The 25,500-nt window shown below is 41.9% G+C and overlaps 1 protein-coding gene across 2 annotated transcripts in view; it reads left to right on the top strand.

The window, feature by feature from the left end:
• The first annotated feature begins 1,868 nt into the window (after positions 1-1,868).
• The window catches only part of XYLT1 (xylosyltransferase 1), a 192,498-nt gene continuing 168,866 nt past the window's right edge, over positions 1,869-25,500 (top strand). Inside the window, exon 1 of one of the 2 annotated variants that reach the window (XM_074158428.1) lies at positions 1,869-2,136. In XM_074158428.1, the coding sequence (XP_074014529.1) occupies positions 1,903-2,136 (234 nt within the window). In that variant the 5' untranslated portion in view covers positions 1,869-1,902. The remainder of the gene's footprint in view (positions 2,137-25,500) is intronic. The other variant, XM_074158425.1, reaches the window with a different exon arrangement.

Here is a 25,500-nt window from a genome sequence, read left to right as displayed (position 1 = left end):
GCCCAGGAACTGCCATGTGTAGAACAACACATTGCTTGTTTTTCTTGAGGATACGATTTTCCACTGCGGACTCAAAATTCACGTGTTAGGAACAACATATTATTTATTGCTAAACCTGATTCTTCCATCAGATCTCAAGATTATTATTACGTATTTATTTTAATATTAGCCTATTTCTCCAATCATGCACACCTCTGCAAAGCTAAATACTTGCACAACGGTTCTTACTGCAAACCTGCCAGGTACTTCATCTGCTTCTGTAACACTGCAACAAAAGATAACATCCTGTGAAATTTTATTTGTAGCCTCACTGGAACACAAGGAATATTCCCTTATTAAAGGATGCCTCTGAATCTTACTGCTTGTTTCATTATTCTTCAGATCAGAATCTAAAGCACTTCCAATGCAAACAAAATCCTGCTGGTCTGTGCAAATCCTACCTGGCTGTCATTTAGAAAAAGCAACTGTCCTTATCAGAAGATACTATTTTTCACCTTTGGATTTGGTTTGTAAAGTGGAATTAGGCTTACAAAAAGAGGCACTTTTTGCAGGCAGATTAAAAAAACCTCCCTACTTCACTACTATCATCAGATAATGAGATATTTCAGATTAGAAAGCCAATACCAGTATGGGAGAAAAAGGCAACTGAAGCCATCCATTATGTACGCTTTTTTAGACACTGGGCATTTAATTACAGTCACCTTGTGCCTGCGCCTGGTACTCGCAAACCTCGCAGGGCTGTGGAGGTGTTGCACCTCACTCTCATTTTCACTCTGCTGAGCCAAATGCTGCCAGCAACTCTTTTGCTTCATAAAAACCCCCTCAGTCTCGGAGGATTTGGACCATTTTTGCCTGTGAAACAGTTTGCACGCATTTGTGGCGGAGTCTTATGTGGGGATGGCTGTTTGTCAGATGGGAGGAAACAACGGTGTCTTTAAAGGCCTACCTATGCTGCAGTCACGCCACGCGGCCATTGGCAGGGCCCACACAGACCCAACGTCACACTCGGATCTACTTTGAGGAGAATTGGAGTAAATCTCAAAAGTAAAGACCTGTCAATAGCTACATTGCAGGCATGTTAATGCATATACACAGAGTTGTTGATAAACTGTGAAAGTTCATCGACTCATCCACAAAATGTTCTTTCCTTCAGGGAGCGTGAGCCATGCAGCCTTTTTTTTTTTTTTTTTTTTTTTTGTTGCGGCCATTTTCGATGTGGCCAGCCCCTTTGCAAAAGCCCCCGTCTGCGACGGCAGCGGTTCAGTTTGGTACGAACGGGCTCCAAATCGGTTAAACAATTTAATAATAATAATAGTAAAAGGGACGATTCGCCTTCACAGGGGAATCGTCTGCAGTCGGGATCGGGCAAAGGCGGCAACCGGGCGTGAGGCGACGGGCGCGAGGCGGCACCTCAGGTGCCGCCTCGCGCCCGTCGCCTCACGCCCGGTTGCCGCCCGCCGGCGCGCGGCAGCTTTCCCTCAGAAGATGGCAGTCGCCGCCCGCCCCGCCGCCGCCCGCCGTGAGGAACGGAGCCGCCTCGGCCCGGCCCCTTCCCCTCACGCAGGGCCGGGGCTTTCCCGCCCGCCCGCTCCGGCGGCAGCAGCAGCAGCAGCAGCAGCCCCCCACTACCGCTCCTCCTCCTCCTTCCTCTTCCTCCGCCAACCCCACCCCTCGCCCCGGGGCTGGCCCGGCCGCGGGTTGCCGCGCCGCCAGGGCTCCCCGCCGGCTTCCCCCATCCCCGCGCACACCTCCTCCGCCCTCCCTCCTTTCCTTCCCTCCCTCCCTCCTTCCCCACCTCCGCCCTCCTCCTGCTGACGTCTGGCTCTGCCCGGCTGAAAACTCCGTGCCGCGGCGGATGCGGCGGCTCTCGGGAGCGCGGCGGCGGCAGCAGCAGCAGCGAAGATGGTGGCCGCTCCGTGCGCTCGGCGGCTGGCACGGCACTCCCGCTCGGCGCTGGTGGCGGCGCTCACCGTGCTGCTCCTGCAGACCCTCCTCGTCTGGAATTTCACCTCCCTCGACGCCGGCGAGGAGCAGCGCGGTGGTGGCGCCGCCGGCCGCGAGAAGCGAGACCGCGGCGGAGACCAGCGGGCTCACCCGCAGCGCCGCGGACCCGCCGCCCCGCACGGCAAGGCGATGGTAGGCGCGGGCGGGCGGCGGTGGCGGGAAGGGGAGCGGCTGCGCCTCCGCTTCACGGCGTTTCTCCGCCGAGGGGGTCTGCCCGGGAGGCACGGGGAAGTTGGGGGAGCGAGGCGCGTTGGCCCGGGGCTCGTGTCCCCCCACCCTGCCTGGGCGCAGGTGCCGCGGTGTGGGTCCGGTCCCGCCGCGTGGGCTCCCGGCGCCCCCGGCAGGGCCAGCGGCGGAGGGGCCGTGCGGCGGGAGCGCCCCGCGGCCGCGGTGCAACACCGGGAGATGCATCAATAGGATCCTCTCCTCTGACCAGTGCCCCTTCGGCACCGCTTGCCTCCGCCGCGGGCATCCCAGTATTCCCGAACTTCGCTGAAGAGCCGCCTGCCCGATACTCTGCTCCTAAGGGTTTATTTTACTGCTACTTTATTTTTTCCACCTGAAAACCGCACAGGCGCTGTTCTTTATTGCACAGCTCTATCGAGCCCGGTAGGTGACAGGCAATGAAATCTAATTCAATCATTTTATTTATCGCTGAAAACTGAAGGATGCTGAAACCGTGCCCTCTCGCCCTATCTCTTATCATTTTCTTTTGCAAACTCCCAAGTTTTCATTTAACTGACTCAAGCCTGGAACCGCAAGGAGTTGCAAAGCTGGCCCTATTGTCAGCTGCATTTCTGAATTTTCTAATAGGCACGTGAAAAGGCAAATTATCAATGTTCTTGGTCAATTAATGTAAACCTCAGAAATACATGTTGGCGTGTACCACTGTTACGTAGTATTCTTCAGCTCAAGAGAAGCTTCCTTTGGTTTTCATTTAATTCTTTTAGCAGTAGCTTACAATAAATAAGTGTTGCCTTTTAAAGTATGCACACATTTTTTGTCTGTTTCTGTATTTGTGTTTACATCTTGAGAGAATAAAAGCAAGAGCTTGGGGCTCAGAGATAACTTATCCTCATAAGTGACTTGTGGGTGTTTTGGCCACAGAAGTGTTGCAGAGAACTGCGCCCCAAGCACAAGAGTGCTCTGACATTAACAGAAAGTTAGCACAACTTTTCTGAATGGTAGTACATACCTATTCAGTGTGTGCAGATCTTGCTGTGCTTTCTAGATGTGAAAACTAAAATTCTTGCTTACTGAGTGCAGTTTTTGTCTCTACATGTTATCTTATCTTGGTACTTGCTGTGTTCATAAATGTAACTATTCAGACCACGCTATTTTTTCTCCAGTACTTTGCCGTCTGCCTCTTTTCCCATCTGTCTGGTCTTTTATTTGTTTGTCTTTAATTATACCCCAGCCTTTTTCCTTCTCAGTCTCTCCAGTGTGGGTTATTGGAGGCTGGGGGGTTCTGGTACCCAGGCAGGCATGGGGGCTGGGAGGAGGCAGACTGTGTCCAGGGCTCGAGCCCTGCTCACCAGCTCACCAGGCTTTCTAGGAAATAATCCTCTTCTATGGGCTCCGGGGCAGCATCAGAACGAGTACCGTTAGCAGTTATCCTACAAACATACTGGCACAGCATCCAGTTTGTGCATGCTATGTTGGAACAAACGCCAAGTTTGGGGCCAAGAGCTAATAGTTTCCCTGCTGGTGACACACGGACATAGGATATGATTATTTTGATGCTGGCAATAATGAATCACGCCTTTGTGCATACAGATTTGATCAAAGACCTAAAGATGGAGCAGTAGGGTTCTGAATGTAAAACATGTTTTAAAACGCATGCTGAGTGTACCTATTTTCCCCTCATTATCTAAATGACTAGTATGGATCACACTGGGCTGTCCCACAATGTCTGGTATTGGTATTAAAAAACCCACAATGCTTAAGACAAGTGACAGTGTGCTTTGTCAAGAAGTGATTTGGCAATGCTTCTTCAAGATGACTTTATGGTACTTGTGGCTTTGCTTAACCTACACACTGAGAAGTGGCCACCATCCTTAAAATTACTTTACCAGAATACAAAACCCCACACTTTAATCATCTGTCTAGTGATTAAAATGTGTGCTTGGTGGAAAAGCGATAGGGAAATTGGATTTGTGCAGATTTCTGCCTTAACAACCCGACAGCTTGTTTAAATTGGTACGTGAAGTTCCCAGGCACTCCTGACATGCAAATGTTGATTTATCTAACCCTACTTATGTTGCCTGACTCAGAGACAAGCCCAGTTTTCATTTCAGACTCAATTCATGAGGAAAATCTCTGCTTAATGGAATTACACGACATAGAATCGGTGTGAAAGAAGACTTTTTTTATGTTGCTTTGTTTCCACATTACAATACAATTTATGTAATGCCTAAGCAAAGTTATTACCTATCTTAATCCAAGTTTCCCATAGTTTTTGTATGTCAAATTGTTTTCAACAGTTGGGAAAGGTGGACAGTGTGAACACAGTAGTCCCATTATATCCAAATGAGTTTGGGTTAAGCATGTCTGAGAGACCCTGCAAGGATTTTTCAAAGATTTCTCAGTTTTGGATTTTAACCAAAAAAAGAATATTCATTTTAATGTGTCTTTAGTTTGTTAATGGAGTGGTGTGTTTAATACATCCTTGGGGAGTATTTTCTCAAAAGGCTACTAGATGTTTGTCTGTGATGTAGTACCTGACTGCTCTTTTTCACTCTGCAGAGAGCCTTTAACACATGGATGCCCTGATAACTGCCTTTACAAGAGCCTTTACACTAAATAAAGTTATGCAAACCAGATTTTGAACGCTTTGCAGAAGATAGTGCTTCTCAAACCTGTGTCTGAAAGTTACTATCTGAAGTTACAGTGTTTTAATTTATTTTGTTTTTAATTTGTCCCTGACCCACGTACAAGACTAAAATGGTGGTATGTATTTTACTTTGCTGAGCCGGACATAAGTAGTGTGAGGATTTGGTAATTTGTGTCTGTGGGAAAAGGAACTCAGTCCTTTGAACCAGGTGTTTTAAGAGGTATTTAGACATTTTAAATGCTGTCAGATACATGTAATAAGCAATTTCATTTGGAAAATGAAATGACATTGTACCATAGTAAAAAATGTTGCCACAGTACCTGTGCATAATTGATTATGAATTGCCAACTTGGCAAGAAGAAACAATTTTGAATTGAGCTATTTTGCAACTGAAAACTTTTACTGTGCTAGATGTCCTGACCAGCTACATCTGGAGCTTTCATTACTCATAAGCAGTTTCCTGTAGTTGTTCCACATTTAATTAAACAAGGTTATAGATATCTTTAAAGAAGTATGAATTGTAGCGGTGACTTCAGTGGGTAATTGCAATGTGTATGATTTTTGCAGCTGTTCAGCACCCTTTGCACAAGCTTTATTCATTCAGCAAAACTCAGGCAATGAAAGCAAGCAAGAATTAAGCTATCTTCTGAGAATGGGTTGATTTTTATGTAAGGGTCTTTATCTTTGAAAAGTACGCAACAGCTCTTTGCGAAAATACCATAAGCATGCTGCTTATTCTCAGGCTTTTTTAATGCAGCCTGCTAGCGATGGTGGAAGGGGCTGCTTGTGTGCGTCGCAGTGATGTGCTCACGTTACCCAGCTGTGGCCTCTGCCTTGGCATTAGGCATTGAAGGCAATGGCTGTGGGTACATAATGCTCCTTTGTGCCACATGGCACCGTTGGGTTTTCATTACTGCCTGTTTTACCATAAAGCAAAAATGCCAGTGCATTGTTACTGTGTCAGCTGAGTGAAATCCAGCTCTTGCCTGCTGGTGTGGGATCAAAGCATTTCTTTAGTCTGAAAGTTTGTGTGCTCATTTTAAAGAAATGGCATGTTTCTTTCAGCATAAAGCTGTCAAAGGAACCAAACATAACTATTGATAACTCGAAATGTTTGGAACTGTAAAAGGAATAGAAAGTGTTGTATATCTGGGGACAGTGAGTATTATCTGTTTTAACTCCAAGCAGAAGTTTAGGCTAGGGAGGACAGCCCTGAGGATCACTAGCGGGGAATGTGGTATTTCTTCTCCTGGGAATGTGGAGAGTGAGGCTGGGTCCTCTGCTCCTCCACAGGCTGGTCAGCTGAATGTGCTCAAGCAGGTTATATTTCTTCTTGCTTGTTCCTTCAGGCTCACTTATGTGATGTATGCTGAGCTCCCCCAGGTTAAAGATGCAAGAAACCAGAAGTTATTATAACGTGTGCCTAAACTCTGTGATACCTTGTGGTTACTGGAAAGGCATCCAGCTGCTACTCCACTCAACACTAACAGTTATAAAAACTGTCATCAGTTGTTGTAACTGAATGCAAAGTAGCAGCAACTCCGTAATGCTGGAGAAAACTACAGGAATCAGACAGGAAAGAAAACCTAGGGAACTTTACTCCATTTTCTCTAAAGTCTATCTATCAAAAGTTTCACTCCACCTTTTGCAAATGATTTCCCAAAGTAAGAATAGTGCAGGGTTCACCTTGTGTATCAAACAGAACCTTGGTGTTTTTGCAGGTTTGGAAAAAGGAGAGTTTTCTCTTGAAGAGTATCTGCCCCTATAATGTTTAGATTCTGCAGGTGGATTCCCAGGGCTGTTTTGCCAGAAACAAACACAGAGACTGGACCTGCCCTTGGCTGAGCATCGGTGCGTTATCCGTGTGGGAGGTACTTAACAAGTGAGTTCCTGCACAGTGCACGGGTTTCAGTGTAGCTCCTTCATTAAAGCATAGCTTTACACTGGGGTGGTACAAGGTGGGCATCGAAGGAGAGAGCTCCTGCCTTGGGCAAGGAACTGGGCTTCCGCTGGAAGTCTCACTCTAGTTACTGGGACTTCACTCTACAGAGTTGCACTCAAGCATAAAATAATTTGTTAAGATCCAGAAAACAAAAGAGACTTCAAGAAAAAAGAGAATTATTTCACTCCTAATTTGTCCTTTTTGCTTAAATCAGTGAATGCACAGGTTTAATATATTATGACACAACCCGATGATAACTATTTAAACATCGTTCTCTCTAAGTAGCTTGTTGATATAGACATGCGGCCTCAATAATTTCAGCTCTGAACACAAGAAATAAGGAAAAAAAGATTTTTGGAAAAAATTCCAGATGTGATAGGTGCAAGGGAGCTTAATGTGAGCTAATTGCTTACATGTTAAACTTCAGTCCAGTGTGAATTGAGCTCTGGAAACTGGGTCCTCCCTTGTTTTGGTACACCTGCTGGCCTCAGTGAAACAGCTTAGTTAAGGTACCTTAGGTTGTGAATAAAATTAATGACATTGAGCTATTATGTGGCTAAAAATGATATATTTCTTAGAGAATGGGTCCATAGTACTAACTTGACCATTAAGTACAGTTTTGCTTGTTAACAAGAGCTTAATCGTGCTGCAGTACAGCTTGAATAACAATTGAAAAGGAGAATGAAGACAACTAATCATTTTGTAATGGGAAAGGGGGGAGACAATACATCTGCAGCTAGAAGCTGCATAACGATTTTTACGAAGTCTTAGCACTTAACAAGGCACATGTTAATAAAGCAAACAAATCTTTTCAGTAACAGAGAACTAATGTATGCATTATTTAAGAAGAGTATTAGAACCAGATTAGATTGATGGACTCCTGCAGCAGTTACCTCATTAAGCATCTTTTCTGTGGGGATGTGGGAAGGTATTATATGAAATGAATCTGTGTTAATTGGTTATGCCATCGGAAGTCTTTTTCAGGCCACTGGTGTATTTTTGTTGTGTTGTTTTTTTATTCTTTAATGTATGTTGCGATTTTGCAGATGTTCCCTTTGAAATAGAAGTGTTTTCATTTTTTAGGAAGAGAAGACCAGCTGTTGTACAGGGGACATACGAATCCCATTTACGTCAGCTATTGCAAAATGGGTACTTCTTGGTGTAAAAGGCCCTCATTACCTACCATGCCTCAGCTGTATTGAGAAATATTTTTCAAAATATTTTTTCCCTTTGGTATTGAAAGTCCACAGTATGTGATACAGCATCTTATTAGTGCTTGATGAAGGGAGTGGAGTACAATGAAAGCATGAAGTGAACTTAATTTGTAGGAACAGTCAAATTATATAACCTCAAGGATTAATTTTAATCAAATACTTCCTGATTTTTTTTTTTTTTTACAGTGTTATTAGGTCTGGCACTTCACTGGAGCTTTTCCAGTGACTCTTTAAATGGGATACAATGTTCTGTATTTTTTCTTCTAATTTAGGCCGATGGGGTGTCTGATTCGGGTAGATGCAGGAGCATCCCTGCATGGAGGATACTTGCAGGGTGCATGACTGCAGGCAGGTATGCCTGCTTGTATTGCTGTGGTTTATGAGGAGTAGCACTTTCAAATGTTTGAGTCTCATTTTCAGACTTGGGAACCTCAGTCCCTCTTCATTTTTTTCAGTAACAGTAGGTCTTTGATGCTGTGCTGCAGAGTATGTGTTGAACAGGAGAGTGCTCTGTGGGAGCAGGGAAAGTTGGAGTCCTGGTTGCTTTCTCCCATCAGTAACCTCTTGACATCTGTAGCAAAGTGTTTAGAGCCATATAGCTAAAAGCAACATGGAGTTTTGGGGGTTTCAGTTATTGGCTGTCCAGACTTAATCCTCTTTGGTAATTTTTGGGTTTTTTTTCCTCTAGGGGAGCAGAGCCCTGTCAGGTTCCAACTTTATTTGTGCCTTTCATGTTTGATGCTGGTGATTACGGCTGTCCCTTTTGAGTGCTTAAGTCCAAGCTGAATCTCACATACGCTGGGGTGCTAAATTCAGGTAGTCTAAGGCCTTCTAATGAATGGAGAGAGATGAGTGCCTCCAGAAGGCAATTTGGCTCGCTTGAGCTCTGAATCTCTGCAAAAGTCTGCTTCTCTGTTCTGGTGAGAGAGGGGGGCTGTGGGAGTGATGATCAGATACCTGGTGTGCTGTTGTGGAATCCATTCCTTCACGCACCAGGTCTGGTGTTTCTCTTCCCCAGTCTGCAAAGTGTGCTTGGTTTTGACTTACCATCTTTCATGGAAGTGATGTGGGTTTGAAGTAATCAGTCCTTGTGAAATAGTTTGAGATCTTCAGCAAAGACTGGGACCAGCTTGTCAGCTGCCATGTGTTGGCATAGCTCCACTAAAGTCAGTACAGACCAGCTGAGGATTCTGGACCCACAAATGTAATTATTGTTATAATAATAGCGTCAAAGAAGTAATCATTATTTTTACTCTCTCTTTTCATTTCAAAATGAGAAAATGATTTCCTCTTGGATCAGTGAAAGTAATTTACATTATGCACGATAATGGTCTACATGGAAATATAATTATTATTCATTTGTATGGCACCATCTGGGCACTAGAAGCTTTACAGGCACATGTGAGGAAAGGTCCCTGCCTTGAAGAGCTTACAGGCTAAATAGCAACTGTAGCTGCTAGCGCTTAACAAGAGTCACGAGTGTGACTTTTGCAGTATTACCATCAGGGACCTGTTCAGCACAGGACTTCCACAAACTCGTCTTCAGTGATTTCCACTCACCAATCAGGATTTCTCTGTGATTGCCACTATACAGCCTGAGGGTAGGATGAGTCAAAGGGTTGATTAGCGTGGATGGATCAAGAAAGAAATGGGCAAGAGGCTAGTATTATAAATTGGCTGCCTAGCTGTTTTCGGGCAGGTAAAGGAGATTTCCGGGCTTCACTTTGAAGCAGAAAACAGTCTCGATGTCCGGTGGACTTGTGCCTCCTATGGAGTTAATCCCAAGCTTTACATCAGATACAGGACTGAATGCTTTACTGAGTTTGAGTATGAGCTAAAAGTGAAGAGACCAGGCTTTCTAATCATGTGGATATCAAAATTGAGCAGCATGTAACATTGCCTAAACTTCTATATGGCGTAACCTTGGAGAGCTCATCCTTTTATGTGATGTACCAAAAGGGTCAATGCAGGACACTTAAATCATGTGACTTCTTATTTTTAGAGATGATTAGAGGATTCCTCTAAGGGATGAACTATTTATAGAATGTCTATAATTGGCTTCTTTTTTTTTTTTTGTGGTAATGAAATTAAGCTTCACAATAAATGAATATCAGTTTAGTAAAAAAAGTTAGCTAAAAAAGATTTCACACTAGTGTGTCGTTGACTATGAGGTCAGATGTTGAATGCTTCCCACGTATGTTTTGTTTTCAAGCTACTGCTCTATTGCTGTTCTGTTATATTGTTAGAGAATAAGTGGGATGCTTACTTAAAACAATTCTACAAAGCTGAACAACACTGCAAAATTCAGTTTAACTTGGACTTGCTTGAATGAGTTGTGGACACTCATTTTTAGTTCATACTGCAGCCTTTGCTTGCCCTTCAGCTGTATTTTTTGTTTCAGTTATGTTGGTGGAGTCTGGGTATTTTTTTTAGATGCTATTCACTGACTTTTCTTAATGGTGAGTTTTGGATTTCATGCTCTCTGAATTTCTCAGAGGTCTTTGGTTTTGTTCCTAAGACTCAGCCTGTTTGTAGTTAGCTTTGTTCTTTATAATTGCGCTCTTTGATTCAGGAGGACACGTAATTCAGTTAAAACATATTCTTTGAAAGAAAAAGTGATGGAGGTCGTGGCTGTATTGACTGAAGTGAATTGAGTTCCTGAAATTATATCCAGCCCATTGACCCTTACCTGGGAGATGAACAGACAAACCTGAGAAATGACATTTCCATGACAAATTTTTGGTTCTTCAGAAACGTGCAACCGCATGTCATAGAGGCAAGTAGAGTCCTTGTGTCATGTGTTCCATCTGTAAACTTAGCCAGGGTGACAACTGGCCGCCCTTGATGAAGAGCCCCACAGCTGCCAGGGTCATTAGTTATCTTTTTAACTGAGGATTTTTTTCCTCAGTCTGGCAATGTACCTGAAGCTGTAACTAGCTAAATGGCCATCTGCTGATTGTGAAAATTTAAATTGGACTTCTGTGTAGAAATGGAGTGTTACCAGAGATCTGGATTGGGGTCATCTTGAACAACCATGTGAAGAAAAAATAATCTGTTACCAAGCTAATATTACCTGGTAGAAAAAAACACTCTTACAAAAAATAGCAACTTGTTGCCTGCAGAGGTCCACATTTGTGTAGCTGAAGATAAATCTAGGCACCTAATTATATTAACTTAGGTGCCCACAGGCTTGCTTATGCACTTAAAACTTTTTATGAATGCCTGACACAGATGTTTAAATATGCAAATATGGATTCAGGTGGCTACCTTAAGGCATCTAAGTTCAGCAACTTGGCCTACAGTATGTAAAACCCAAGCAAACAAGCAGAAGAGGAGTAAATGTAGTAAACAAAGCTGTTAGTGTGTATACACCGGGAGAATAATACTACTTTGCACAGCTACTGTGCCTCAAATTGCTTACATTTTGGCATTGACTTGAATTGAGTTTAGTCACTCAGTTGCATAAATAGAAACTTGGAGGTGCTGTCTGCTAGCAGTGTACATGGAGTGGTACCTCAGCAACGAACTAGCTTTTTGGCAGTCTTACAAGAAAAGATGTGCAAGTCTTAAGCGCAATATTTTGATAAGTTGTTGGTTCTTATTAAAATAATAATTACGGTGATAATTATAACTGTAGTTGGCTCTGACTGAGCTGCTAACTGAGTAGGGGGTGGCAGGAGGAGGATTATGAAATATTCTCGTAAAACTGTCTGAATCCTGCTCTTGTAGCTCTGTGCACACAGATGAGGACGTTTGTGTCTGTATTTCTGGCATGTCATGTGCCAGTACATGGCAGCACCCATGTGCTGCGCGGCTCCCCGTAGGAGGGAGCTGGAGATTCCTGTGCAGTCTACCTTATAGGCTGATCGTCATCCCTGCGTTCCTGTTTCTAATAAAGGAGATGTGATTAAAAGAGGAGATAGTATTTTACAACAGTACAGTGATAAAATGGTGTAATAAGCTCATGGCTGTCTGGCTTTCTGTAGTTAGCAGTGTGATGTTTGCTATGTCTGCGACTTCATAGCAAGATTCTGTCATCTTGTTCCCAAAAGCCCAGGTCAGGCCCTGATAATATAGAAACCAAAGGAAAGTTTCCATTAGCAGGTAGCAATCTAGCTACGATGACACTTTCCTGAGCCCTTCTAATCTAATTCAGTATTAAACATTTACACTAGCCAGGCTGCCACTGCATGACCTCTTGTGCTAGTGACTGCAAGTGATTAATGACTATTTATTAGAAGAAGATGGTCTCAAATCTGCACATTTTCCAGATAGTGTAAACAATGACTTCCCCTCCTCACCCTCAAGCCTCAGTTATAAAATATGGCACTTTTCTGTTTGGTCTCTTTTGAAGTTGATTTTTCTCACCCCTGGATGTGTAAGAAAAGCAAGCAGCACTGGCCATTGCCTGCCCTCCTCATGTGAAGCTGCAGTAGGTATCTGGTGCATGAATTTTGGGAACCTTGCTCCACTTGTTTAGGACTTCAACAAAATGCCTCATGAAGGAGAGTTCATGTTTTAAATTGCAGAACCAGTTTTTGTATAGGGAAGAACAGAAAGTTAGAGGTCAGCTGTAAAGCTCTGTGGGACCTCTGGGAGCACAACCAGTTTAAAAACTGGATAAATCTAAATGCACTTACCACACTTTCAGAGCACAGGAATTTTCCAGAAGTGAATCTCATAACAAGTGCTCATTTTGAGAGGTAGTTGACACAGAAAAAGAACAAGGTTTATTTAATGTTTTGGGTAGGTTCACCTAGCCTGGGACTTTGGTTCTGCAGTTGCTATGGGATCCATAAATCCATATGGGTTTATGCACGTATTTCACACAGTAAAATTTGACCCGAAGGTACTTTATGTGAAAGTTAGGTTATAGGGTTTGTTTGCCTTTATACTGCCAAACATAAAAGTAAAAAGTGCTTTCCAGGACTTCAGACGTGTTCGACACAGTTATTTAAGGTGGTTCATTTTTTGTCCATTTTAGTGCCATCACCAGGCTGTCAGACTGAACAATGATCTCACGCTCTCAGAATGTTATCAATAAGATATTAAATCCTTCAGGGGATTTTCACTTTCTAGTTGCATTGATGTAAATTTGGAGTAATTCTCATATCAAGGACACATGAAAGAATCTAATTGTAGAGGAAAATAAGGGTCTTGCAGGTCAAATGTTTGAGGACTCCTTATTTGGAAATGTGGACATATCAACAACTGATGGAGCATTTGGGTGCTTTTGAAGTGTCACTGTAATTTTGTTACAGAGTGTTCAACAGCCACGTATTATGGTCTAGAAGCTAGATTCAAACTCTACAGTCTACATGCTTGATGGATGGAAATACTATGTTGATGGAAAGTGTGTTAAATCCATCTATGTTGCGTTATGCTTTTCCTTTTCTACCCTCAGTCAGCTTTTAAGAGGTCATACACTTCAGTAAGTGTTTACTGGTGGACAACTTTGGGCCAGCTTTGAAAGGAAGGGGTGGGGTCTTTGAATGGGCTTAAAATTCCTGCTTTGTATTCAAGTGGATTACCTGTGTTAAAATTTAATTTAAATGTATTGATCCCTATTTAAGGAGCTATCCAGATTACTCATATGTGGCAGTGGTCTGCCTGGGATTGCCTAGGTTAAAACTGCAAACATTTATGTTGAAGGACTGTGTTGTATTCTGATCAGCTCATACAGTGTATCAGCTTTTAACAGCTGTTTAATGGTATTTTTAACAGTTGGACTTGATGATCTTAAGGGTCTTTTCTAACCTAAATAGTTCTATGAGTCTAACTTTGATGAAAAATAAACCAAAACCTCAGAGTCTAGAAGAAAGGTGCTGTGTCTAAGGCTGTGTGGCAGCAAGTGGATGTAGATTCAACTCCCAGGTTTACAGGATGCTGCTTGTGTGGCCTTCTCATGGAGGGGGAAAATATGGGGCTGGCTGTCTCAGCTTCCTGTTAGTCGAGCAGAAGGACTAAGTCACTGGATAGTGTACCTGGTTTGTGTGTACCACTTCCTAGTGGACTACAAACACGCGTATTGAAACTGCACTGAGAGGCAGTATTTGCCAAACATCCTTGTCTGATTTATTTTTTTGTGGGAAGGCAGCTATCCTGGATAGACCAGTAAACCCAAGGAGTTTGAAGGCTTCAAGGGCCTTCATAACCTGACAAGTGACTCACTGGTGAATAGAGAAGGGAAAGTGTATTTGAAGGAAAGCATAAGATGCTTTTTTGCCAAAATACCTGGTGGCGATTACAGTGACTAAGGAGACTGCATAGATTTTTTGCTGTGACAAGTTCTTATTCCAATACCAGTGAAAAAAACAGCTGTTTTATACGACTTCTGTGTGTTAGACATGTGCCCACCGTAACCCCATGCAGGTCTCCCAGAAGCAGTCAAGTTCTTCTCTTTGTTTCAGTTTTAGAGTCTTGAATTTGTTTGAGCCAAAAATATTGACTGTTGACAAAACAGTTGCCAGCCCTTAACCTAGACAGGTGGCTTGTGTTATCATCTTTCCTGCCACAAGAGAAGAGACCCTCCTGCTCAGTTGTCTGATAGACTCTGGTTTGGTGGGATGGATAGTCTGGGTCTGAACAGTGATGGTAACCACTTGCCAGTTAGGTTTTGTTACTAGTGCTATGGGCCGGGGTTGTGCCTGGCTCATCCTGCAGCAGCTGTTGCTGTTTCAGAGCTGTTAGTGGGAGGGTGCTGTGTCTGTAATCAGGATAATTTTTCGTTGAGCAGCACACGTCTGTGGTCTAAAACCTACGCTCAGCCTGGAGGTAGTCAATGAAAGGTGACATTTCCCACAGCCTGGTGTTTGCTTGCCATTAGTGGAAGCTTGTGCTGCTTCACTCTTGCTCATTTTATTTTTAAGGATTCAACACTGATATTTATGAAGTTGTTTGGTTTGCACATATCAACATAAATATGAGTTATCTTCTGAACACACCTAATGTATTGCAAGTCTAATATTTCTGGTAGGATTACCCATCTCCTTAAGTAGTCCTTTTGTTTGTGTGTGAAGGGGGAAAAGAAAAAAAACCAAACCCAAAAACTTTTGTCCATTACAGCTGCTGAGTTATGAGCACTAAGTCCTTGGGAAGAAGCTTTTCTATTATCCCTAATGCTCTAAAGCTAGCTGAGTTAACAAAATGAGCACAGATGTTTCCTTGCTGGTGATACAGTTCATAAGACTACACGACTAAAGACATTACTCAGCTGCAACTTAAACTTCCGTGTGCAGAAATCTGTTGACCAGACAATTCAGCCTTACTCAAGAAAACTTCCTGCAAAGTCGGACAGGCTTACCGAGTAATACTTTTTGTATTAGCAGTTTATTAACCATTTAATGAATTACCTAGAGGTGTTTAAATTAGCCAAACAGCTGTTTTGACACTGCGATGTGCTGCTGGTTGTGCCCTGTTGCTGGAGGGATAGGCTGAACTGTGTGAACAGGCATTTGCCTGCAGTTCTGGGGAGCAGCTGTTTGGCTCATACTCAACTGAAAACGGAGTCAAAACCAGCACTGTACAGAAACCCTTTACAGGTGTTTTAATTCTGGCTAAACGCTGGTTATGCAAATTTTAACAGTTTTGAAAGAAAATTTCTTCATGCAACTGAAGAGAAGTAACTATGAATTGGTTGCAGTCTGTATTGAGTAATAGCAACCCTTTGCTGCTACACTGATCAGGATGCCTCCCTGCCTACTCTTTTTCCAATCATTTTCCTTGTTTAGGCAATTTGTTGTGAGATTAAGATCTTTAGATTTACAGAACCGAGTTTGACAGTGTAGGTAGGAAGGGGAAGCCAGAAACAATGCCCAATTCTTCAGTGAACCTGAGTCACAGTGTTGGATGTGCCTTGGGAGCAGAGAGTGCTTCCAAGATGCCCTGATCTTAGCTTTCACAGCTCACCTAAAGATGAGGTCATGGTTTGTATCTTAGAGCAGGTGTGTGTTAAGGCTTTAAGTCAAGCTGGAGAAATCTGACCACTTAGATCCTGCTTGTCACTACAAGATCTGCTCTTGTGTTTAAAACATAATTATAAAAACGAAATACTACTTGCTTGGCATGTGTGTATGAGGACTTATTTTAAATCATTATTTCAGACTATGTATTTAAAGGATTTTAGAGGTATCGGTTGCTAATAGGAAGAAAGATAACTTCAGTCACCTAGCTCATGAATTGTTAGAAACAATCCGTGATATCTCAGAGCTGCTGATTTCTGTTACTACTCTATTAACTTCTGACTCTTCTTGGTAACTCTGTTGTTGCTCTTATCCCAAACTCCCTTTTAGTTGAAAATTTACTCCTTTATTCCCGCATCAGGCTGAGTTGCTGTTGCCGCTGTTTCTATTAGCACAAGGCAGAAACACATGGAACCATTCAGCTGTGTGTTCATTTGTTGCACTGTGGCATGACTGCTCCCCAGGGCCCACTTATGTGACTGATTGTACAAGGCTGTCCAGCACTTTGCGGGAATTATATCAGAAATGCTGGAGGCTTGAACTTCAGCCACCCCTCATCCTACACAACACATCTGATTCACCTGCAGGACAACTCATCCCTGGCACAGAGATGAACTTTCTGTTTAAATTCTCCCTTAGTGCACCATGGAAACTTGGTTTCATGGCCATGTCTGTGGTCCCTCTCTGCTGGCATCTTTTTTCTTTCCAAAGATCAGATTTTCCTGCTCTCCCTTTCATTTTTTATTCTCACTGATGTGCATCTCTACTTCTGTTCCTCCCTCGCTTTTCTGAACAAAGCACATTTCTTGTTTCTAAGCATTTGAGTAACACAATTTTGTTCACTTTTTGAAGAGAGACCAACTTTGATCAATAGCAAAAGCAAATGGTTGTAGAAATTCACATTGTTCACTTGCATACTCTTTTGAGTGTCTTTGTAGCTGGTACCTAGCGTATTGCCTTTGAAAGTACATTGCTGGCATGTAGCTTTTATTTGTGCAGCCAGAGACCTTGGCAAATGCTTCATGTTTGATATGAACCCACAGTCCTTTTAGATATTGTATTATATAAATAAGGACTTATCAACATGGGAAAGTGATGTCAAAATAAGCGAAGGTGTGAGTTTAAACCTTGGTAGTTTATCTGATATTAAGTCTCCACATGGGCACTTCGATTGCACATGTAGGGTGCTGTTCTGTGGGGTTTCTTGATCTGCTCCCAAAGCTGGAGTTCAGCTGGTAGATGCTTTTACCATGGTTGAAAGCCACCACACAGGAAGCAGGTGAGGATTAGTTATGCTGGGATATTGACCCCCCAAGTCCTGAGTATATGACTTGTTCTAAAACACCAGTATTTTTGATCGTTTATATAAATAAAGCAAAGAACAATTACAAGAAGTGCTTATCTTCAAACAAGTTGCTATTTTTAAGCATGTTCTTCAAGAGTAATTTTAAACTGGTATTTACAATAAGTTATCCATGAGAGAAACTGTGTGGTTTTTACTCTAAAGCTAAATTTAAAAAAAAGTAATTTTTCTATCTCTGTCTAATGTGTTACTGTAGTTTTCTCTTTGGATGACAGCTGGAAGGGTCAGATGTGATAGGAAGCAACACAAACTAGTACTGGGAGACACTTCATGGCTTATATTGAGTTAACATGGGGTTATTTTGCTAGCTACATCTGTAATGCAGCCTTTGCTTACTTTGGCTGATTTTTCATGTCTGACTCCTCATTTGCATCCCATTTTGCATGGCTGATGCTTATTTCTTTGCAGAAATTCAGTGCAAATCCTTTGCCAAACTTACTCAGAGGTCCTCATCAAACCAAGTTACGGGGTAAAAGCAGAACAAATAGTACAAAGGAATTTGTCATGGCTTTCCACTCCAAGGTGAATTTTTATCCTAAAGTAGAAAATGCATTGGAAAGTCTGCTCTGAAGTCATTGTAAGCAGAAGTGGAAATGTGAAAAATGGGGGGCATATCCTTTTCACTCACATAGAAAAATTAGGTTTGATAATAATGGTGGCTGGAGGAAAATGTATTGTTGTGGCTATCACTGAAGTCTTAGGGTCCTAAGTAATGTGCTTTAGGAAATAGCTGCTGAGTTAATACTCTTTTACTCAATTCAAAGGCCAGCTAAGAAGGGATGAGCATGCTTCTGAGGCTGTGAAAAGTCCAAAGTGAACTCCTGGAAGAAGCAGGATAAAATATTTACTCTTTTTTTTTTTCTTCTTTTTTTCCATTTTCCTGGAAATTGTTGCTTTCGTGTGTATGTTCTCTACAGTATCAGCTGCTTTATGAGAAGCATTTCTGTGTTGCTTTTCAATACTAGTAACAGCAAAAGGCTGGTAGTTATTCATATAGATGTTAAAAGAGCCAATGGAAACAGGGTATAGCACATTTATTGTGTTTTGTAAATAGTGTTGTAAAATAGATTTCAGCTTTGAGTGGGTGTGCATTTTCTCAGAGCGCTGTGGTTTGTGCCCTACAAGTGTGGCATAATGTAGTATAGTATAATGGGTCAGTTCCAAACACAGACATTAATGGTAAAAGCATTTAAATGTGGAAGCAATTTCTTAGGAAGATGGTGAATTTGCTGATGTTGAAGTCTCTTAAATGAAGACTAGAGGCTCTAGGGTAACTAGAAGTTAGTACAGGTATCACAGGGTAACATTCTGTGGCCTCTGCCATGCTGGCCTTAGTGGGATGTGTCTGTGCACTTGGTGTGTTGAATGTCAAAGAGGAGGCAGAGGTAATGGAGTCGAGGCTTTAGGTGAAATACTGTCCTTGGATACATCTGTGTGTGATTCATCCATGTCACTGTGCAGGAGCTTTACCTGGTGCTAATGTTTCTATTAGCTAGGCTCAAGGACATGATGCTATTTGATATTTCTAATTTCTATCTTTTCAAGATCACTTAGAGTTAAATTAAAATGAGAATTTCCACTAGCCTTTAATATGTAGTGTCCAGTGTGAATTCTCAACTCCACTGAAGCTGGTGGAAAAATTCCCAATTGCTTTGGAGGAATTAAGATTTCACCTTAAGGCTTGAAATGTTTGTTCCTGCTTTTGTCCTTTGAGTTATAAACTTCTGGCACAGATGTAAGACCTGAAATATTTAGTAGCAATCAGTAGTGACTGACTGCATTCAGAGTCACCTGGAGCACTTCACCACTTTGACATTTGTTTTCTAACCTCAGGTTGATGTTTCCTTTAACATTTCTTACTCAAAATCAAGTTCAGTTTTGATTCACATTGCCAAAGAGGCATTACAAATTCTGCCCTTATCTAAAGCAGTGTGCCATGATGTGACATTTATACAATGGCAGATGCATGGACATCCTGAGCTGATGTTTAGGGTTCTTTTGCCAATGCAAAGCATTTATGGATTTTTCTCCCTGCCCATTGGATGCACTTGTCCCAAACATGGTGCAAACAAATACCTCTACAGTGTTTTTCACTATGTCCCATTTATCAACAAACCAGACAGCCTTACTTGAATATGCATATGTACCTGTATGCACATACATACATACATATGTGTTTGTATGCGCACATTGCCCATGACCTGTTCAAAAGCCTGGGGGAGGAGATTTCTTGCAGTGCGAAAGTCAGAGATCAAAGGGTTAATGCTCTCCCCAAAAGGCAGTATGGTGTCGCCCCATCCCAGTTGCTATATAAAAAGAATTGATGCAGGACTTTGATGCTGCATAAAGCAACTCTGTTCTCCCAGTGAATATTGTGTTTTGTTGCATAGAGGAAGACGAGGACACTACATCGGTGGAGAGCGAATCTTGAGGAAAAAGAACTTCAACAGATAACAAGGTGAAATTTGTATTCGTACACAGCTCAGGTATTTGGAGAGTACAGGTTGCATGCAGAGTTGTGCTGCTGTGACAAACTAGCTTTTTGATTTTTAACAAAATTGTGGCTATTAGTCTTTTGCAGCACATCCAAGAGCTCTTGTCACATTTGATTTAAGTTAAAGCGGTGCAAAGCCTTCAGGTTTTTTTTTAAAGGAACATACTTAAATTTTCCTACTCTTCTAGATGAGAAGTGGTGTCTGTCTGCTACTTTTTTTTTTTTCTTGTAGCTTTTCTTGCTGGTGATTGTAACAAAAATTGCCAACTAAATTTTGTTTCGTGTTTGCAACAGGACAAAGTACATCCTTGGCACAAATTCTGTATAGGTGGAACAGAAAGCACAATAGAAGAAAGATTTGGAAAGGAAAGTAGCCTGTCTTTATCTAAAATAAATGTTGATAATCTAGTGACCTTTTAACAGCATAGAAGTGTGATATCTTGTTACTGATTTGCGGTCTCCTTGGTTATCGAGGTTGTCAGTGGGATCCTATCCATCTCCTGCCAATGTTTGTGTTTTTTCCATCCAGTGTTTATGTATGTGTCATCAGGAGTTTGAAGCATAAACAGTTCAGTTTCTGCAAAGGAAAATGAAGTCTTGCTAATCTGCTAGAAGTTATCAGCAAAATAGATGATGAAGAGGGGAAGAATTATGAGTCTGCAATGTAGAAATGAGCAATTCAATTCTGGAGCCGTTGACAGGACACTGCTAGCGAAAGTAAGTTGTCAGGGAGTGAGGAGCAACATACTGCTGTGATTAGGTGTTGCCTGAAAGATTATAAATAAATATTAAAAATAAATTATCAATTTTTATTGCTGAGGGTTTTCTCTGAAGTCCAAAGGTCAAAAAACCTGGAATAAGTTTGGTAGCGCTACTGAGAGAGGGATTGCACGTACCTTGGTCCTTGTAACAACTACTCTGTCCTCGTGCATGGTCCTACTCCGGAGAAGCAGTGTACCTTTAAACGGCTTACCTTTAAAAATAGATACCTCACTGCTGCTTAGTGGCTTGCTCCCCATGTGGGCAGCTGTGCATCCAGCAACTTCCTTGGTCCAAAGCAGTGGCTTCCTGGTGCTGGGAGACAAAGTGGGCAGCAGAAGTATGGAGAGGGAGGGCTTCTGGGGGAAATCCAGGGCGGAACGGGTGTGGTCTGTCTGTTGTAGTGAGTCTGGTAGCTTTATTCATATATGCTCCTGAAAAACCTGTGGATACTCCAAAACTTTTTTTTTTTTTTTTTTTAAATCTGTAGGATCTCAAGGGGAGGCTCTTGCTCCTTTCGCTCTCTATCTAGGTCTTGGACCTTGAGTCCCTGTCCCCTGCCAGCCATGTTTCCCAGCCCACACCCAAAACCAGTGGGCTGCCAGCATGGCACCCTCCTGATCCAGTTGTTGGATGTGAAGTATTGCTCAGTCTCTGCTTAAAATCCAGGTTAAAGACTAGAATTGTAGAAGCTCAGGAGGAGAGGAAAACAGGTTTGGCTTTCAGTTTATGCTTTGGGTTCTTGCACAGCAAAACCCCAGGAGGACAAACAGGAAAAGTCTCATTCCTTCTTGTTGGGGCTACTTCTGACCTCTGCTTGAATAAGTGGAGTTGTTTCTTTATTCCTAAAGACCGATTCTTCTGATACAGACCGGCAATTCTGTGCATCACCAAGATGATAACTTTTTTTTAAAAGCTGTATTAAAAAATTCTTTGTGAAAGAAATAGCTGATTCTGCTTTCTTGGCTTACTTTTTTCCTCCACTTTTAAGTGATCATAAGAAGTGTTTTCCCTGTACGTATGAGTTGCGTCTCGGTACCAGAAAGGGCATGTCATCATGAAGAGGAGATTGAGTATCCTCTTTGTAAGGAGTGCTTGGAACGTGTTACAGCTGAGGATATGTGGTATATGGCAGAACTTGATAACTTCAGTTGAGATATTAACTAATCGGAAAGTACCACTGCGGATGTAGGGATGTGATGCCAGTTAAAACCACACAGGAACTGATGCACAATGTAACTCTCAGTTGTTTATTTTTTATGTGCCTGTATTACAGGTTACCTGTTGGCATCTTTCTAGCTTGAAAACATTGAAAGGGCAGATACGATAGCAAAATGTAAGTTCTGTATTAAAATTGGAGAAATACAAGATGACATAGCAAGTGTGGTGCTGACCTTGTTAGTTTATATTTGTCATCTGGCAGTTATTCAGAAACTACCACTGTACACATTATTCACTGTGTTGTTAGTTCTTCTTGCCAGTTTACAGTTGGTAGTCTCTTCTGTAGAGTTTTAAGCCATATTTAGAATATATCTCGGGGTAAGACCATATACTGAATCAATTGCTGTTCATGATAAAGCAGCCAAAGATAGATAAATTAATATTGTGTGAAGTCTCTCTAGTTTTATAATTTCAAATTAAGTCATAGCCTGGATTATTTTTTGGTTACTAAAGCATTGATAATTTACTAAACCTTGAATTTCTGAGTTCCAGCAGTAATTTCAAATTAACGTTACAAGTCACAGTTCAGGCCCTCGAGTGAGGTTGTCCAATACCTCTGCAGTAACTTTGCCTGGGTTAAATTAAATATAGAGTGATCTTTGTGCTTGATTCCCGCAGAGAAGTGAACTGCGGGAAGCTTTGTGAGGAAGACTATATACCGATGACTTTAGTTCTGCACAGTGCAAGAGTAGCTTCTTTCATTGTCCCGTGTCTCCTCCTGAGTTCAGAGGATGTTACACTTTATTACTGGGAGTGGGAGAAAGGATCAGACAACGCTGGGAGACCTCTTGACTTTGCAGGGGTAATACTGGATACAGGGGGACAGGACTTATAAGTTTCAGTCTTGCTGACCTTTTTTTGTGGCCTTCGCTGGCCTCTGTGTCTCTGTTTCTTTCTGCATTTACTCTTTTGTCTCTATGGATCTTGTCAGTTTTCTTTGAAGCAGGAATTTATTTTACTATATGTTCAGCACAGAGAGGCCCCACTCACAGTGGGGGCATTCAGTCTTTTGTGTTACACATAATGATCGGTCTGTATTGTAAAAAAGGCAAAGTAAACAAACTGAGAGAGGAGAGTATATGTGCTTCTGATTTGAAGGCAGGTTTGTGCATAAACATCTCTTCAACTTTAGGAAACTGAAGTGTGTTACAAAAGAAATGCTTAGCTGTAGCTTTCCACAAGTTTCAGTTTTTCTTTTCCTTTTTTTTCTTCCTCTCTGCATCTGAATTGTCCAGCAAAATGCCTCTTCCAGACCACTGTTTTGCTATTTTAACATATGTAATTGGTCGAGACTTTTATGAAGCTATTGTCAGAGGCAAACTACTTTCTTTTTATTCAAACTTTTGGGGTTTTTTTTGCAACTTGACAGCAAGACTCTTACAACTTTATTGTTGTCTCCTGAAGTTGTGCTTTGTGTGTTTTATCTTTGCATTCTTCTATCAGATTCTCTTCAGAGCTCTATGCAATCCTATTTGTATCCATCTTTATAGAAATATCCTACAATATACTGCTTATTAGGAATTCTGATTCATTTAGCCCTTCTTCTCTCCCAGCAGGTTGATTTACAGACATTGACTGGTACATGTTGCTGTTTGCTGCTGTCAGAAATGCAGTCATGATAGAAACTGTGCAGCATTTTGTTGCCTAACTATTTAAACCAATCCTTGAACTGCAGGGATGGTAAACCTTTTAAAAATTGAATTGCATCTCATGGAGGCCTACTAGTTTGTTAGAAAATAAATTACTCTTTTGTAACATTTTCTGCTAAGATGTTCTTGCTTTAGCTTTCTCATTATTCATCAGCTTGTCAAACTCTTTCTGTTGCCATTTATCCTTTCATTTTAAATATCTCATAAGTTTTGACTGATTTGCCAAATTCTCCTAGTTTGGAAGAGAACAAGTTTGGGAGCTCTGAAACAGTTGCTACAATACCAACCCCTGAGAAATGCTGTGATTTTGAATACTAATTCAAAGAAAAGTTGGTTTGGAACATTATTTTTCTGTTAAATGCTGTTACATAAAATTCTCAGGGATCTCACATAAATGTTTAATTCCTACAAACAAAGCCCCAAGCAGATGCTTTATCTAACTCATTCGAAGTTAAACAAAGAATTGGTGCTCTAGTTGGAGTGAACCTACAGGAGTTTGGAAAGTTGCTCGGTTAATGTGATTGATTTTTACTTCAAGGATAAATCTTTCCTTCAACACCCAAGTGCAAAGGTTCACATGCCTGGATAGAATAACTAAGCATGTGGGTGATTTCAGAGTCTTCAGGAGGCCAAGGAACAGAGTGTTTCCCAACAAAAATGCCTGTTTGTTTCTCTGGAGAGCAAGAGGCCTCATGCAGACTGTGTCTGGGAGGAAGTTCTGGTAGGCATTATTTCAAGATTATGTCAGATGGGTTTCTGTGGACAGAGGTGCACAGTTCTTCCTCCTCTGGGGACTCCTGACGCGGTGTCTTGATCTGCATTTGGCCAGGTTTTTGCAGGTGCTGCTTGGGATGTGATGCTTCAGTCATCTTGTAAAATCATGATAATAAATATTTGCTCATTTGCTGTGTCTCAAAAAAACCCCAGCACTGTCAAAGTTGTATCTTTACAAAGCCCAGTGGTGCAGAAGAGCAGTAGAGGGTCCATCAGTATTCCACACGCGTGGACCTGCCTTGGACAGACCATGCTAATGTGCTCTGAATAAGCCCGACTGCCAACCACTGTTGGATGGTGTGGGGCTGCAAACGCTGCTACTTGTGAGTTACAGCAGTGAGTGCCTAATGCTGTGCTCAGTCGGGGTCAGGAGGCAGCTTAACGTGACATCCATCAGCAGCAGCTATGCAGGGATGGCCACTGGGACAGGGCGGTGTTCTCGGAGCATGTACTGCAGGGAAAAAGTGGCGTTAAACAGTGTCTGCTGTACTTGTGTGGGAGCAGAGAGAACAGAAGCTTTAATAAATAAATAAATTCTAGGCAGAGCTGATGGAAAACATAAATTAACTCGTCTTTGAAGTATGTGGTTAGCCTCTGTATCCATCTGTATCTTTGTATTTATGGAGCATCTTAGAAGTTTATCTAGTCTGAGCCAAGGTAAACAGGTTGTGAGTCCTGCAAACCTGCAGGTTTTATTTGTACTCTCCTGCACGTGTACTCTGAACATTGCAAACGGTTTCTGTGTTAGAATAATTAGTTGTTATGGGCTATCATTCTGTTGGTATTAATTTCTCAGTTGCAGCAGGCTTGTATGTAAGGTGATGGTCCAGAGTCCTGAACTAGGGTCTATTACTCTTGCTTCTTACTGTGTTGGTTGGATATACTTCTAATATTGCTTACTTACTTATAATCTGTATTTCGCACTGTTGATGAAACAGGAGCCTTCCATGCTGCTACTTAGGTAACAAAAAGATGAATGCTTTAATGTGAGTAAATGACAAAAGCGGGAGTTTTATTGGGTGTAGGGGAGCTGTTTGGCACTGGAACATTGCTGCTTCACCTGTCTGTTGAGAAAAGGATGGTTTTCTCATATAGTTTTTCACTGCAAATCTAATTCATGCATGGCTGAAAGTCTTGTGCAAAGGGACTGTAAATGTTATGCGGAGGATTCCCTGAAGAAGTTTATGATAAACAAAGCAGCAATATAAGTTATTGGATGTTTGTTACATGTTTGTATGTATCTTTCTTGAAAGGGAATTTTAAAGGTGTCATACAGCTGCAGATTT

This window comes from Numenius arquata, chromosome 14, assembly GCF_964106895.1.
Source record: "Numenius arquata chromosome 14, bNumArq3.hap1.1, whole genome shotgun sequence".
In the NCBI taxonomy this organism is placed as follows: domain Eukaryota; kingdom Metazoa; phylum Chordata; class Aves; order Charadriiformes; family Scolopacidae; genus Numenius; species Numenius arquata.
This window is presented reverse-complemented; position numbering and strand designations above follow the sequence as displayed.